Source organism: Bos taurus, chromosome 10 (assembly GCF_002263795.3).
Source record: "Bos taurus isolate L1 Dominette 01449 registration number 42190680 breed Hereford chromosome 10, ARS-UCD2.0, whole genome shotgun sequence".
Taxonomy (NCBI): domain Eukaryota; kingdom Metazoa; phylum Chordata; class Mammalia; order Artiodactyla; family Bovidae; genus Bos; species Bos taurus.
The window spans coordinates 84,795,899-84,813,406 of record NC_037337.1 but is presented as its reverse complement, the minus strand read 5'-3'; the positions used below and the strand labels follow the sequence as shown (position 1 = coordinate 84,813,406).

Below are 17,508 nucleotides of genomic sequence, written 5' to 3'. Positions count from 1 at the left end.
TCTCTTCAAGAAAATCAGAGATACCAAGGGAACATTTCATGCAAAGATGGGCACAATAAAGAACAGAAATGGTATGAACCTAAGAGAAGCAGAAGATATTAAGAAGAGGTGGCAGGAATACAGAGAAGAACTGTACAAAAAAGATCTTCATAACCCAGGTAACCACGACGGTGGGATTACTTGCCTAGAGTCAGACATCCTGGAGTCCAAAGTCATGGGGGCCCTAGGAAGCATCACTGCGAACAAAGCTAGGGGAGGTGATGGAATTCCAGTTGAGCTATTTCAAATCCTGAAAGATGATGCTGTGAAAGTGCTGCACTCAATATGCCAGCAAATTTGGAAAACTCAGCAGTGGCCACAGGACTGGAAAAGGTCCGTTTTCATTCCAATCCCAAAGAATGGCAATGCCAAAGAATGTTCAGACTACCGCACAATTGGACTCATCTCACACACTAGCAAAGTAATGCTCAAAATTCTCCAAGCCAGGCTTCGATAGTACATGAACCAAGAACTTCCAGATGTTCAAGCTGGATTTAGAAAAGGCAGAGGAACCAGAGATCAAATTGCCTACATCCATTGGGCCTTCGGAAAAGGAAGAGAGTTCCAGAAAAACATCTACTTCTGCTTTATTGACTATGCCAAAGCCTTTGACTATGTGGATCACAATAAACTGTGGAATATTCTTAAAGAGATGGAAATACCAGACCACCTTACCTGCCTCCCAGGAAATTTGTATGCAGGTCAAGAAGCAACAGTTAGAACTGAACATTGAACAACTGACTGGTTCCAAATTGGGAAAGGAGTACATCAAGGCTGTATATTGTCACCCTGCTTATTTAACTTATATGCAGAGTACATCATGAGAAATGCTGGGCTAGGTGAAGCACAAGCTGGAGTCAGGGTTGCCAGGAGAAATATCAATAACCTCAGATATGCAGATGACACCACCCTCTGTTTGTTTTATCAAACAGAGCCATTTGATGAAAGTGCAAAAGGAGTGAGAAAGCGGCCGTAAAATTCAACCTTTATAAAACAAAGATCATGGCATCTGGTCCCATCACTTCATGGCAAATAGACGGGGAAACAATGGAGACAGTGACAGACTTTATTTTCTTGGGCTCCAAAATCACTGCAGATGGTGACTGCAGCCATGAAATTAAAAGACATTTGCTCCTTGGAAGAAAAGCTATGACCAACCTAGACAGCATATTAAAAAGCAGAGACATTACTTTGCCAGCAAAGGTCCATCTAGTCAAAGCTATGGTTTTTCCAGTAATCTTGTATGGATTTGAGAGTTGGACTATAAGGAAAGCTGAACACCAGAGAATTGATGATTTTGAACTGTGGTGCTGGAGAAGACTCTTGATAGTCCCTTGGACTGGAAGGAGATCAAAGTCAATCCTAAAGGACATTAGTCCTAAGTATTCATTGGAAGGGCTGATGCTGAAGCTGAAACTCCAATACTTTGGCCACCTGATGCGAAGAACTGACTCTTTGGAAGAGACCTTGATGCTGGGAGGGATTGAAGGCAGGCGGAAAAGGGGATGACAGAGGATGAGATGGTTGGATGGCATCACCGACTCGATGGACATGAGTTTGAGCAAGCGCAGGGATTTGGTGTTGGACAGGGAAGCCTGGCGTGCTGCAGTCCATGGGATTGCAAAGAGTCAGACACGACTGATCAACTGAACTAAGTTTCACTTTTATTGCAAAGAATAAAGTTATTGAAATTTAGTTTGTCCAACCCGATCCAGAATGAACCACATGTGAATTCCCTGGCAGTCCAGTGGTTAGGACTCCATACTTTCACTGCTGAGTGCACAGGTTCAGTCCTTCATTGGGAAACTAAGATTCTGCAAGCCGCGCGGCACAGCCAAAAAATAAAATGGACCAAGAAAGAAAGAGAAGGAAAGGAAGGAAGGAAAGAAAGGGAGGAAGAAAAGAAAAAGAAAATAATTAAAAAAAAGAGAAATTTTAAATGAACCAAAGGCTTTTGTAAGGACATTAGAGAGCTACAACTCTTAGGAAAGTGGGGACTTGTCTCTCCAGAGTTTTTTTCATTTCTAAATTATGCTTGTTTGCTTTTCTTTTTTCTCTTGTCACAGTTGCACATCTAATTTTAGGCCCCTCTTGTATGTAAATTATAAGGAAGATTGGACAAGACAATGCTTTAGAAAACTCACTGTGACGGAAAAAAATTCACAAACACTATATAGCACAGACATTATATACATAGGATATAGACACATTCAGAAAACTTGACCTTGACACTTAATTATGAGTTTCCCCTTAAGAAAGAAAAAGAAATATCAAAGTTATCAAAAATGGTAAAATTACTGTTACAACAGTATTAGTTGTTCTGAATGTAATAATATATAAACTAAAATCTGAAACCATGGGTACCATTCTGAATAGCTGAAAAAAATTAATAAACTCACAGATTTCCTTAGTTTAGCTAAAGAGTCTTGTTCCAAGAGACTCTAATCTCATTAAAAGCGAAAAATCACATCAATTCAAAATAACATTGGGAGTACTTTAAATCATCCGCAAAGTACAGTAGTATACTATCTTGCAATAAATCCAACAGCCAAAGATATTTTATACTGTGGACAGTTTGCTGTTTTTAGCTGAAATCAGTTGAAATAACTTGCTTATGTTTAGGAACTATGCTGTGAGAAAAATATCTATTATATTTGTATAAAGAAATCATAAATTGCTTCCCTCCTCCCTCAGCATTACAGGATTCATCCATGTTGATTGTTATAACTGTAGATGATTCACTTTTATGTTTTCTCTTGATTATTTTTTATTTTTAAAAGTGTTTAAATTGAGGTATTATTTTTATTTCTGTATGGTATTCTAATGTGTGACTATTCTGTATTTATTGTTTTGATGGATAGTTAGATTCTAGTGTTTGTTATTTTATTGTTAGAAATACTAAACAATGCTGCACAGACACTATCTTGTATACCTTCTTGTAACTTTCCTGCTGCTGCTGCTGCTGCTAAGTCGCTTCAGTCGTGTCCGACTCTGTGCGACCCCAGAGATGGCAGCCCACCAGGCTCCCCCATCCCTGGGATTCTCCAGGCAAGAACACTGGAGTGGGTTGCCATTTCCTTCTCCAATGCATGAAAGTGAAAAGTGAAAGTGAAGTCTCTCAGTCGTGTCTGACTCTTAGTGACCCCATGGACTGTAGCCTACCAGGCTCCTCCATCCATGGGATTTCCCAGGCAAGAGTACTGGAGTGGGGTGCCATTGCCTTCTCCAAATAGTAAGCCCTGCAATGACTGAATAGGCTGTACATAGATAGCATATTGAAAAGCAGAGACATTACTTTGCCAACAGAGGTTCGTCTAGTCAAGGCTATGGTTTTTCCTGTAGTCACGTATGGATGTGAGAGTTGGACTATGAAGAAGGCTGAGCGCCAAAGAATTGATGCTAAACTGTGGTGTTGGAGAAGACTCTTGAGAGTCCCTTGGACTGCAAGGAGATCCAACCAGTCCATTCTGAAGGAGATCAGCCCTGGGATTTCTTTGGAAGGAATGATGCTAAAGCTGAAACTCCAGTACTTTGGCCACCTCATGCCAAGAGTTGACTCATTAGAAAAGACTCTGATGCTGGGAGGGATTGGGGGCAGGAGGAGAAGGGGACTACAGAGGATGAGATGGCTGGATGGCATCACTGACTGGATGGATGTGAGTCTGAGTGGACTCCGGGAGTTGGTGATGGACAGGGAGGCCTGGTGTGCTGCGATTCATGGGGTCGCAGAGAGTTGGACACAACTGAGCGACTGAACTGAACTGAGGAGATTCTTTTAGGAACTTTAACCTTCTTAGTTACTGAATGTAACAAATCAGATGATACTTTTTAGAGAGAATTCATTTAGAAAGCTTTGCTTTATTTGGAGTTGTATTTTGCCGTTTTTTGTAGTATTGTGTGTGTATGTGTATATATATGTAGCATTTAGGAACTGATCCTACAATTAGTTGTCCCTTCCCATACATGTGGGCTTCCTTTGGCTGGGGGCAGTTATTTCTTACAAGTCTGTAGACTCCTGTTAAAGTACCATTCATGGTAAATGCCTAACACTTATTATTCTTGTTCTTTTTTTGTTCTTTCCTCAGTAGAGCAAATTAGAAGCACACCATGTGTGTTTGTAATCCTTCTTACACTCATATACTGAGGCAGTGTTCAATAAATGTGTGTCTTGTCAAGAATGAGTTTAATTACCATGAAATTATGATAATTTAGCTGACCTTTTGATTAATATTATAGATAAGATTTTATATTTGAAACAGTTGAGCCAAATACTTTGTTTAAAAACTGTCTTTAATTCCAGCAGTGGAATTTAATACACTTTTCTCCCATTTAAATACTCTAAATCTGATTTCAACAGATATTATATCAGCAAGTAGTGCATTTTCTAGAGCAGGTATGAAAAGATTCAGGAGCATTTCTAGTATTAAGTGTCTGGATCCAGTTTACTATCATTTGCTAGATTATTATAATAGCCTCCTAATTGTCTCTCTGCTTCATTCTTGTTCCCTTCAATCCTTTCTTAAACCAGCTGCCAAATGTAAAATATAAGGGCTTTCTTTTAGAATCCTCCAGTGATTCCCCATTTCTCTCAGAGGAAAATTGAAGTGTTTGGCCTACAAGGTTCTCTGTTAACTTGTTGTGTGTTACCCATGTGGTCTCATCTCTCCTATTCTCTTGTCTTCATTTTGCACTGAACACACTGACCTCCTTTCTGTTTGTCAGACACTCTGGGCAAGACCTTTAGGACCTTTGCATTGATTATTTTCTTTTTCTGGAACACTTATCCTAGTGTATGACTCACTTTTTTACCTACTTCAATTCTTTACTCAAATAATACTTAATTTAAAATTTTATCCCTACCTCAGTACTTCTAATCCCCCTCTTAACCCTATTCATGTTTTTCTCTATAGCATTTACCGTCTTCTAATATACCACAGAGCTGGTGGTGTTCAGGTAAATGCTTTACAGTTAGTTTTCCAGATATAATTCCTACATGAATGATGGTTGATATTTTTGCTTGTGTAGTGAGTAAGATGAAAATGAAGGAATGAAGTTGTGTGTCAGAATTTCACTCATTTGTCAATGACATGAGAGGCTTCTTTGCTGAATTGGATAATAGTTTTCAAATAGTAGAAGAATATTTCCTCAAAATTTTTGTGCTATTCATAAGGTAGTGCTTTAGACACCGCACACTTTTAAGTTCAGTCTGCATTGTAGCATTTTCTCCATCAGTTTCTTAGATCTGGACAAGCACAAAACAATAAATCAAGCAATAATTGATAGTTTTTGCCAAATTTCACAGTGTAAATATTTCCACTGTGGCGGATTTCAGGTTACCAACATGAAGTCACTATGCGATATTTGGAAGAGATGTACAGTAGCCCAGCATTAGGCAATATTTCTACCATACAGATACAAAATCATCAGTAGCACCAAGAGCAGAGATGATAGTAAAATGTAATGTAAAAATAGGACGTAAGATTTTAGTATTTATCTTTGTTTTAAAATAACTATGTTTATATAGTTTAATTTATAACAAAGGTTATGTTTTACACCAAGTTCACAAACTTGCTGAAAATTTAACAGTTGGATCTTGTCAGTCAGCACATCGCTGTGAATAATCTGGCTATTTATTTTCTGTCTATCTCCTTCATAGAGGCAGAGGTTTTGCTCTGTATTGTTTGCTGCAGGCTGGAATGGTAGGCAGTCAATGAATACTTGCTAAGTGAATTTTAATTAAAATAAATGTACTAGATGCTGAGCAAAAAATAAATTTTGTCTTCAAATAAATTGAAACCTTTTTCATCTTTTAATATGAAATTTTGATTATAACAATAGCATAATATTCTTACCTCTCTGAATTATTGACCTAGATTATAAATAAAAGCATGTTACTCTGAAAGGGATAGAAGATTTTTAAATTTTCCTTGCTGAAAGAAAGATAATCATGTGGTCTCTCTTTTATAAAAAGAAAAATATGAAGCATTTATGCAAAGGAAAAAACTCTGAAGTGTTGATGGAGGTTATTTCTATTTGGGATTACAGGTCATTTGTATTTCATTCTTCAGATTTTTCTGTTTTTCGTGTTCTTTACAAGTCACATCTATTATATAATAAAATTATTTTTAAATCAGCTTCTTTATCATACTCTGGTATATAGTATTTTAGTTGAAAGAGGAGGAAAGTAAAATATTACAAGTAGAATATATAGGGTAAAAGAGAGAGAAGGAAGTGAGAAAGCCATTGCATATTTGAAAGGCCTGATCTTGTTATGCAGGGAAGTACTGGGAGATAAGGCGACAATGTTGGGTTCAAATTGTAGAGGCTTCTGAATGCCAGACTCGGACATCAAACTTTTTTTTTTTTTTTGGACATCAAACTTTAGAATCTTCAACGGATTTTGAAGATAGTCAAGGAAGAATTCTAGGAATTTAATCTGGCACAACTCTGTAGGAAGATTAGAGGAAAGAGGGCTTGGAGTCCAGGGATTGTTGCAGAGGTCATGGATGAAGTGATTTTTCTACCAGGGCAATTACGAATAGAAGTGCTGAATGGCTGAATATCAGAGATAACTGATACCTGTTCCCATCCAGTAGCGTCTGTTGATGAACTTTGTATGGAAGAATTATGGGAAAGTGTCAGAGATGAACCTGAGAGTATGCTGATGGCATTTCAAAGCTTTGCTGGGTATAAAGGTGTTATGAAGAAATACGAAAGTCAGGAAGAAGAATTTGTTTGAAAGGAAGAAGATAAATGGATTTGGAGATATTTGGAGTTGAAAATATAAGACTAGAATTCACAAAGAAGTCAGGACTAGATATGAGCTCTTTATGGGAGATAGAGAAAGAAGAAATGTATGTTTATAATTAGTTGAATTTTTACCCATTAAAAAAAAACAACTGAGTTCAGTATGTAATCTGTTCGTGAATTCAAAGGAGAAGTACAATTTGTCATGAGCTATAAACTTACATATTGACAGAGACATTTTTAGTTTACTAATAAGATGACTTAACAATTCATTTTCAAATGTTAGCTAACCCTGCATTTATTAGAAAAGCTCCATGTGGTCATGATACATTTTTAATATATTGTTTGGTTTGATTTGCGAAATTTTGTTTAGAATTTATGTATGTATGTTCATGAGAAATATTGGTCTATCTATTTAAAAATCATAAATAGTGTCTTTGGTTTTGGTATCAGGTAATATTAGCCTGATAGAATGCTTTAGGAAATGTTCCCTCCTCTTCAGTTTTTTGGGAAGAGTTTGTAGAATTGGTATGATTTCTTCCTTAAATGTTAGGCAGAATTCACCAGTGAATCCATTTAGCCCAGGAGTTGTATTTGTGGAAATATTTTAAACTATAAACTGAATTTCATTAATAGGTATAGAACTTTTGTGCTGTGCTGTGCTTAGTTGCTCAGTCGTGTCCGACTCTTTGGAACCCAATGAATTGCAGCCTGCCAGGTTCCTTTGTCCATGGGGATTCTCCAAGCAAGAATACTGGAGTGGGTTGCTGTGCCCCTCCAGGGGATCTTCCCACCCCAGGGATCAAACCCAGGTCTCCTACATTGCAGGCAGATTTTTTACCAACTGAGCCACCAGGGAAGCCCAAGAATACTGAAGTGGGTAGCCTGTCTCTTCTCCAGAGGATCTTCCTGACCCAGGAATTGAACCAGGGTCTCCTGCACTGCAGGCAGATTCTTTACCAGCTGAGCTACCAGAGAAGCCCATAGGACTGTTCAGTTCAGTCGCTCACTCGTGTGTAACTCCTTGCTACCCCATGAACCACAGCATGCCAAGCCTCCCTGTCCCATCACCAACACTCAGAGTCCACCCAAACCCATGTCCATTGAGTCAGTGACGCCATCCAACCATCTCATCCTCTGTGGTCTCCTTCTCCTCCTGCCCTCAATCTTTCCCAGCATCAGGGTTTTTTCAAATGAGTCAGCTCTTCGTATCAGGTGGCTAAAGTATTGGAGTTGCAGCTTCAAAGGGTTATCTATTTCTTCTTGAATAAGCTATGAAAATTTGTACCTTGAAAGGAATTTTTCCATTTCATCTGAGTTGAATTTATTGGCATAAACTTGTTCATAATATGCCCTTATTATTTTTAATATCTATAGACTCTTACAGAGATAACACCTCTGTCATTCTTTTTATTTGTTTATTTTTGGCTGCACTGAGTCTTCACTGCTGCCCTTGGGCTTTCTCTAGTTGCAGCGAGTGGGGGCTACTCTCGAGTTGTGGTGCATGGGCTTCTCATTGCAGTGGTGTTGCAGAGCATGGGCTCTAGAGTTGATGGGCTCGGTAGACATGGCACCCAGTTTTAGTTGCCCCTCAGCATGTGGAATCTTCCAGGATGATGGATTGAACTTGTGTCCTCTGCATTGGCAGGAGGTTCTTAACCACTGGACTATCAGAGAAATCCTCTCATTCTTGACATTGGTAATTTGTATCATTTTTTTCCCCCTGAATAGTCTGGCTATAGGTTTATCAGTTTTTCTTCAATCTTCTCCAAGAGCTAGCTTCTGGTTTCCTTTTTTCTGTATTTATATTTTCCTACTTTACTGCTTTCTGCTTTGATTCCTACTGTTTACTTTTTTCTCCTTACTTTGCATTTCTTTGTCCTTTAGTTTCTATAGGTAGAAGCTAAGGTCATGGTTTTAAGTTAAGACCTTTCTTATTTTCTAATATAGATGTGTAGTGCAGGGTCTTTCAATAGTGCACTATTGGCATTCTAAGCTGGACAATTCTTTCTTTTCAGGAGCTGGCCTGTGTGTTATAGGATGCTTAGCAGTATCTCTGGGCACTATCCATGAGATACCAGTAGCATCTCCCCTAGTGACAACCAAAAATGTCTTCTCCAGGTATTGTCAAATGTAGAGGATTCCTCCCCACATCTGGTTGAGAACCACTGGTTTAGTGCTGTAAGTTTCTAAGTTCTGCTTTTGTGACATCCCATAAATTTTGATATATTGTGTTTTCATTCAGTTCAAAATACTTTCTGAATTCCTTTTTGATTTCTACTTTGACCCATGGGCTATTTTGAAATGCATTATCTAGTTTCCAAATATTTCGTGATTTAATTCCTTTGTGGTCAGAGATCATACTTTGCATGACTTGGAACCTTCTAAATTTAAGACTTGTTCTATGGCCCAGAATATGGTCTATGTTGGTAAATGTTCCATATGCACTTGAGAAGAATGTGTACTCTGTTGTCATTGGGTAGAATGTTCTATAAATGTCAGTCAGATCTTGTTGATTGATACTGTGGCTCAAGTCTTGCTGTACATCTCCTTTTTTATTTTCTTCCTTATTCTGTTAATTATTGTGATGGGAGTATATAGCCACTCCAACTTTCTTTTGATTTGTATTAATATGGTATATTGTTTTCTGTCATTATACTTTTAACCTTTTTGTGTCTTTATATTTTAAGTAGGTTTATTACAGGCAACATATTGTCGGGTCTTGCTTTTTTATCCAGTCTAATGAGCTAGTTAGTCTCTTTGACTACTGGGGCAGCTAGTGTCACTGATAAAGGTGCTGTCTTCCCTAACAAGTCTATTCCAGATCTCACTGGGGGAACATTGTGGCAATGGAGCCAGCCTGCAGGACCGTGGTGGACAGGGTGGAGGGCTGGTTAGTATGGTAATACCATCCTTCCTGTGCCTATCTAGGACCAGGCAGAGGCACATGAAGGCAGACCAACCCTCTGGGGACCCTGGAGGAAGCCAGCAACTGTGCCTGAGAGAGATGGAACTTTTGGAATCCGACTTGCATTGTTACTGACCGATCAGAATGTTCACCTGCCTTCAGTTCAGTTCAGTTGCTCAGTCGTGTCTGACTCTTTGTGACCCATGGACTGCAGCACGCCAGGCCTCCCTGTCCGTCACCAACTCCCGGAGTTTACTCAAACTCATCTCCATTGAGTCAGTGATGCCCTCCAGCCATCCCATCCTCTGTCGTCCCCTTCTCCTCTTGCCTTCAATCTTTCCCAGCATCAGGGTCTTTTCCAATGAGTCAGCTCTTCGCATCAGGTGGCCAAAGTATTGGAGTTTCAGCTTCAGCATCAGTCCTTCCAGTGAATATTCGGCACTGATTTCCTTTAGGATTGACAGGTTGGATCTCCTTGCAGTCTTGCAGGGACTTGCAGAGACTCTCCTGAGTCTTCTCCAACACCACAGTTCAAGAGCATCAATTCTTTGGTGTTCAGCTTTATGGTCTAACTCTCACATCCATATAAGACTACTGGAAAAACCATAGCCTTGACTAGACAGACCTTTGTTGGCAAAGTAATGTCTCTGCATTTTAATATGCTATCTAGGTTGGTCATAACTTTTCTTCCAAGGAGCAAGCGTCTTTTGATTTCATGGCTGCAATCACCATCTGCAGTGATTTTGGAGCCCCCCAAAAATGAAGTCTGCTACTGTTTCCACTCTTTCTCCATCTATTTGCCATGAAGTGATGGGACCGGATGCCATGATCTTTGTTTTCTGAATGTTGAGCTTTAAGCCAACTTTTTCACCCTCCCCTTTCACTTTCATCAAGTGAAGTTCCTCTTTACTTTCTGCCATAAGGGTGGTGTCATTTGCATATGTGAGGTTATTTATATTTCTCCTAGCAGTCTTGATTCCAGCTTGTGCTTCTTCCAGCCCAGCATTTCTCATGGTGTACTCTGCATATAAGTTAAATAAGCAGGGTGACAATATATAGCCTTGACTTACTCCTTTTCCTATTTGGAACCAGTCTGTTGTTCCATGTCCAGTTCTAACTGTTGCTTCTTGACCTGCATACAGGTTTCTCGAGAGGCACGTCAGGTGGTCTGGTATTCCCATCTCTTGAAGAATTTTCCAGTTTGTTGTGATCCACACAAAGGCTTTGGCATAGTCAATAAAGCAGAAATAGATGTTTTTCTGGAACTCTCTTGCTTTTTCAATGATCCAGCGGATGTTGGCAATTTGGTCTCTGGTTCCTCTTCCTTTTCTAAAACCAGCTTAAACATCTGGAAATTCTCGATTCAGGTTCTGTTGAAACCTGGCTTGGAGAATTTTGAGCATTACTTTACTAGCGTGTAAGGTGAGTGCAATTGTAGTAGTTTAAACATTCTTTGGCATTGCCTTTCTTTGGGATTGGAATGAAAACGGGCCTTTTCCAGTCCTGTGGCCACTGCTGAGTGTTCCAAATTTGCTGGCATATTGAGTGCAACACTTTCACAGCATCATCTTTCAGGATTTGAAATAGCTCAACTGGAATTCCATCACCTCCACTAGCTTTGTTCGCAGTGATGCTTCCTAGGGCCCCCATGACTTTGGACTCCAGGATGTCTGGCCCTAGGTGAGTGATCACGCCATCGTGATTATCTGCGTCGTGAAGATCTTTTTTGTACAGTTCTTCTGTGTATTCTTGCCACTTCTTAATATCTTCTGCTTCTGTTAGGTCCATACCATTTCTGTCCTTTATTGTGCCCATACCATTTCTGTCCTTTATTGTGCCCATCTTTGCATGAAATGTTCCCTTGGTATCTCTAATTGTCTTAAAGAGATCTCTAGTCTTTCCCATTCTATTGTGTTCCCCTATTTCTTTGCACTGATCACTGGCCTTACTACTTTGTTAAAACAGTTGTTGCATTGTGGGAGGTCACAGAATGGATCCTGGGCAAGGGACTCAGCACAGTGAATGTTTACTATCTAGAATGTAAGCATCGCAAAAACTTATCACTGGTATGGCTATATCAAGTCATACTGGCCAATTATATGGTGTGTATTTCTCTATTCACGTTGAGTGTGCTGGGTTTAATTCTGTTTATTATATACTAACACCTATTAGAAAAAATTAGGAAAATAATGAGATCATCACAAGAAAAGTTTCACCTATCCTAACTGCTTATGGTTGCCCTGGTCTTTTCCCTGATCTTCAGGCTTATACACATCTCCACCTGGCAGCCTGATAAACAGACCCCTCAAATTCAACAGTTCGGTTCACTGAATTCTTCTATCCAGCTTACTGAGGCCTAAAACTTAGGAGTCATATTTTGATTTCTTTCTCTTCCTCACCTTTTATAATTAATTCCTGCTTTTGACTTTCCGCACAAAGAGAATTCTGTTGATCAACCAAAACTGAGTTTATTAAACTTACTGCAGCAAGGGAGAACACCACTATGAAAGAGTCTTGGTAGTTAGGGGAAGTTGGGAAAGGTTATTTCTGGGGTTTTGAGATCTGGACTCCGATGGTTTAAGGCAGGTCCTTCAAAGTGGGGAACTGGTTTAGATGGGCAAAGTTTGTGACACAATATTTAAAATTAATGGACATAGCAAGAAGAGCAGTCTGTTATCATGTGAGGAGAACTGTTTGCCCTGATGCATGAATTGTTTGCCCAGATAGGTTAGTTTATTAAACTTGCCTGACAAAGTGTAGCTAATTCTTGGCTTACAGTCTTATCATCTTGGGCAGAGTGCTTTCCTGAAGCACAATTACATCATGTTGACTCAGTTAATTCATAGATTTCCTGAATCTATGTTTTGTTGATGATGTTACCTCTACCTGAAATAATCTTTTCCCTCCTACTTCCCACAGTATGTGACTATTTTTTGTTCTTTTAAAACTTAACTCAGGCAGTGTCTCCTATAGGAAATGTTTCCTGAACCTAGACTGCTTCTAGGTGATACTGTATATAGTGCTATTATTACATTCTCCATGTTGTGCAGAAATGAACCTTTTATAAAGGGAAGAGAGCCATCTAAAGGCTAGTTGTCTTATTAATTTCTGTATCCACTAGCATTCATAACAGGGCCCAGCACATGGTAAGTTTTCAGTTTTTACTAACCCAAACAAATTGGGTCAGAGGAGGAAGAGCAGAGGAATAGGAGATAAGAGGTGAGGATTTAACTTTAAATTAATGCAATTGAGGCAGTATCAGTGCACCCAAATATAGAAATTTAAGTAAGAGAGGAAGAGTTAAGAGTACAATTAGAAAATGCTCCTAATCGGGGTAATAGTTTGTGTTGATTATTTCTCCAAGAGTGATAATGCAAAGAGAACACCAATGGAGAATTATTTGAGGAATATCTACAGTGGGTGGGAGAAAGTAGAGGAAGCCCTCAAAGGCATCGGTAGAAACAGAGATGAGGAGGATAAACCAGAGGATTTGCTGATTTGGGCAGTTAAGTTGTACGCAGTGACCTCTTAAAATCCAGTAGAATGGGGATATCATTTTTTTTTTTAATTTAGTTTGTAGGACAAAATAAGTTTGTTCTCAGGTTTTATACTTAGAAAAATATATTCTTTGTATTCTTCAACCAGGACTTCCACGGGGGGTATGATTTTCTTTATTTGGGAGTCAAGTTTAACCTTATTGAGGGCCAGTAGTAAACATTACTTTGAATTAACATTTTCTATTTTTCCTTTTTTTGGTAAGCAAAATCATTATACATAGATTACCCAAAAATAGAATGTTTGGTTTCTCCCTTGTATTAATTATTATCTTAATTGCTAGATTATTTTGTAGGCCAGTGGTAGTTACACATTAAGAAGTAGCAAGCAAGATATTATGATTATTTTCTTTTTACCAAGTTTATTTTAGAACAGTTACAGATATATCACTAATTTTCAAAAAATTTCCAGCTCTGAAACCCTTTCCTTAAACTTTAACATGGAGCCCCAACATGTAAGTCAGAGAAGGAGAAGCTGTTCTGTTGGAAGCTGTGACAGGGACTGAAAGCCCTCCTGAGAGTTGTGTCAGTCTTCTAACCTCCTCCTCTTTCCTTCCAAACACCTGTGGTACCAGGAACTCCTCTGTGGAAATTCTAGGGCCGCCTAAAGCATAGTTCAAAAATCACTGATATGTAATTCTCTTTGTAGAAATGTTGATGTCAAGCCATTTTAATACTGAAAGTAACATGATATTTAGACCCCCAAATCAGATGATACTTCCAGTCTGTTATCTTTATTGGTCAGTAGAATGGTACAACAACAAAGAGCAAATAAATTTGTACTGGTGCTATTTAGACAGAGGTTGGATATCAGGGCTTCCCTGATAGCTCAGTTGGTAGAGAATCTACCTGCAGTGCAGGAGACCCTAGTTCGATTCCTAGGTTGGGAAGATGCGCTGGAGAAGGAATAGGCTACCCACTACAGTATTCTTGGGCTTCCCTTGTGGATCAGCTGGTAAAGAATCTGCTTGCAATGTGGGAGACCTGGGTTTGATCCCTGGGTTGGGAAGATCTCCTGGAGAAGGGAAGGGTTACCCACTCCAGTATTCTGGCCTGGAGAATTCCATGGACTACAGTCCATGGTCTCACAAAGAGTCGGACATGACTGAGTGACTTTAACTTCACTTCACTGGATGTCTTCCTTTCAGGGAAGTTGTCCAAGTAGTTCCTTTGTTAGTGGGAGGTTGGCCTACTATTAAATGCAGTCTCTTTCAACATCGATGATTCTCTGATCTTACTGTCCACATTTATCCTACCTTGTAAATACCATCTAATAGGATGGGCTCTATTGTATTTTTCATTTCTTCAACTTTATAGTGTGCTGTATATATGACAGGCACTGTATTAGGACGCAAGGGTACTATTGAAACAAGTAAACGTGAACAAATAAGATACAACCTTCCATAAAGGAAATAGAAAATTGCTATAAGGTTTGAGGAGTAGTTATAGAGGTAAGCAGAGGGTATTCATGGGACTCATATGAAATGAAAGGACCCAGACCAGATAGGGGCTTTTCAGAAAAAATGCTAGCTTCTGTGAAGACTGAGCTGACTCTTTGAAAATGAGTAAACTTGAACCAGAAGCAAATAGAGAAAGGTCTTTCTAAGCAGAGGAAGGAACATGTACAGAGGCTCTGAAAGATAGCCTGCCTTGTTTAAAGTAGTTTGGGTAGTTGAGTATGCCTGGAGCTTAGCATGTGAATGGAGCTGGTGGGTGAAGCCAGATGAAAAAAGACTGTTTGCACCATGCTTGGGAATTTGGACTTTACCTTAAAAGTGATGTGAAGCAATTAAAGGATTTTAAGCAGAGTAATTAATGATCAGATTTGTGTTTTAGAAAGCGCTCTGTCTGGCATTAGTCAGGAGAGCAGATTGAAGTAGACCTCTCTTGGAAGCAGAGAGACCATTAAGTTGTTAAGCTTTTGCAATGATATAAGCAAAAATAAGGATAGTAAAACTCACATGGTGGGTGGGGAAATTAATTCAGGATATACTAAGGAAATAAATCCATAGTTATTGGTCCGAGAAAGAATAAAAGTAGAGGTGACTTTCAGGTGTTTGACTTGGCCAGCTGGGTAAGTGTATAGTCTTTTTTTGCTAAGAGAAAGAAATTAAAAAGAAAAACACATGTATGCCTGTGGCGGATTCATTTTGATATTTGGCAAAACTAATACAATTATGTAAAGTTTAAAAATAAAATAAAAATTAAAAAAAAAAAAGGGGGCATCATACGGACTTTTGTCTCAAGATTCTTAGAGTGCCACCTTGAGCAAGGATATGGATGTTTTTTATTTTCTTATATTTGTATTTGTATATATTTTTGAAATGTGATATGAAAGTATATAACAGGATATATTATCAAGGAAGGTTAAGGAATTCTTTTTGGAAGTCTATTAGATTAAGATAGACTCTCATTTAAAGTAGTTTAGAAATAAGTGATCTACTTAAAAGCAAAGGAATGGATTACCTTTTGTCCATCCAGTCCTTTGATTATTTAATATCCACCTTACCTACTCTATAAATCAACTTTTAATTGAGAAATAATAAATTCATTTTTAGAAAATCCAGAGATTTTATCATTCATCTCTCAGAATTTTTACCTTTTAAGAAAATATGTGGTAAGAATGGCCTGTCTCTGTGAATTAGCTAATTTGGTAATAGTTCTGCTGTGGCATTATGCACTGTAAAATACAAAATGATTTTCCTCTGAATGCAGGCTTTGATTTTCAAGTCTTTCATTGGTGTTATGTGGGAATTAATGTTCCATCCCTTGTTATTTAACATTCCTGGCAGAGACGTTTCCTTTATATAGCTTTGTCACATCCTTTTCTCAAGTTAAGATCTCCTTTTAGGCTGGTTGAGGTGCTTAAATCCCTCATGGAAGGAATGAGCAATGCTCCTAAACAGAAAACTGAAGGTATTGGTTTCAGATTTTGAGATTTGCTCTATAAAGGGATACATTCATTATGTTTATTCATTGACTCTTAAATGCTCTATTGTTTCTTATTAGATAAGTCTTCCTTCTCTGTAGTTTTGTGATTTCTTCTGTACCTTTGAAAGCATTAGAGAAGTGCCTCTTCCAGTAACAAAACAAAAACACTGTAGTTTAAACCAAAAAGATTCCCAAATTTCAGTGTTTCAGAATGATTTTTTCCTGATAAAGATAAAAGCTTTCAGAATATTTTCAGAAATTGTTAGCAGTTTATAATTTGGCCTAGATGTACAAATTTCTTTATTCAGTAGTTAAAATGGATTTGAGAGGTAGATTAGTAGAAATAGTCATTGGTTTATTACAATTAAAGTGCTTGAAAGTTCTTAGAATAACATCTCTTCAGATCCTACAAGAGGTTATTGTTGTTTTACTAGAACTAGTATTATAATTGTCTTTGAAAAAAGTGAAATGATTTGTTTGTTTGAACTTAGGGTTACTCTAAAAGGAAGTATGTTAATTGCTCATTTCCCCCTAAAACAAAACCTTTGATTTGGAATAATAGTTTTTTATTAGTATCATAATCTGAACTTTTAAATATGTGAGAAGTTTCAGTTCAGTTCAGTTCAGTCGCTCAGTCGTGTCCGACTCTTTGTGACCCCATGAATCCCGGCATGCCAGGCCTCCCTGTCCATCACCAACTCCCGGAGTTCACCCAAACTCATGTAAGAAGGTAGTAACTTCCTTTTCATATTTCTTTTACAGCTTGTAAAAATTAAAATGAATAAACTACGGCAGAGTTTTAGGAGAAAGAAAGATGTTTATGTTCCAGAGGCCAGTCGTCCACATCAGTGGCAGACAGATGAAGAAGGAGTTCGTTCTGGAAAATGTAGCTTCCCAGTCAAGGTAAGACTTCATATTTCTATAAATCTCTATGTGGGAAAAAACTGACAGTTTATTGTATGTGAAATTCCATTAATTAGGACAGTTAAAACACTTCAAAAGCTAATCTCTTTATATTCTGCTTCAATGACAGAATTCGAAGAAAATAGATTATAATTAATTATTTTTCTCCTTATATTTATTATTTTTTTAATATATATGCTTTATTGACTTACATTGTTTCAGGTGCACAGCAAGGTGGTTCAGTTATACAAATATGCATATATTATTTTTTAAACTATTTTCCACCATAAGTTATTACAAGATACTGACTATAGTTTCTTATGATATACAGTCAACCTTTGTTGCTTGTTGCATATCTATTTTTTAATTAGAAATATAGCATTCTATTTATACTAAGTCAAACAAGTGGAATCAAAAATGTCATAA

General features: G+C 38.1%; 1 protein-coding gene across 1 annotated transcript in view; it reads left to right on the top strand.

Moving 5' to 3' along the window:
* Window positions 1-17,508, top strand: part of NUMB (NUMB endocytic adaptor protein) — a gene marked incomplete at its 5' end in the record, with an annotated part of 117,189 nt that overhangs the window by 43,451 nt on the left and 56,230 nt on the right. Inside the window, 1 exon segment of the mRNA NM_001101951.1 lies at window positions 16,942-17,082. Coding sequence (NP_001095421.1) covers window positions 16,957-17,082 — 126 coding nt within the window.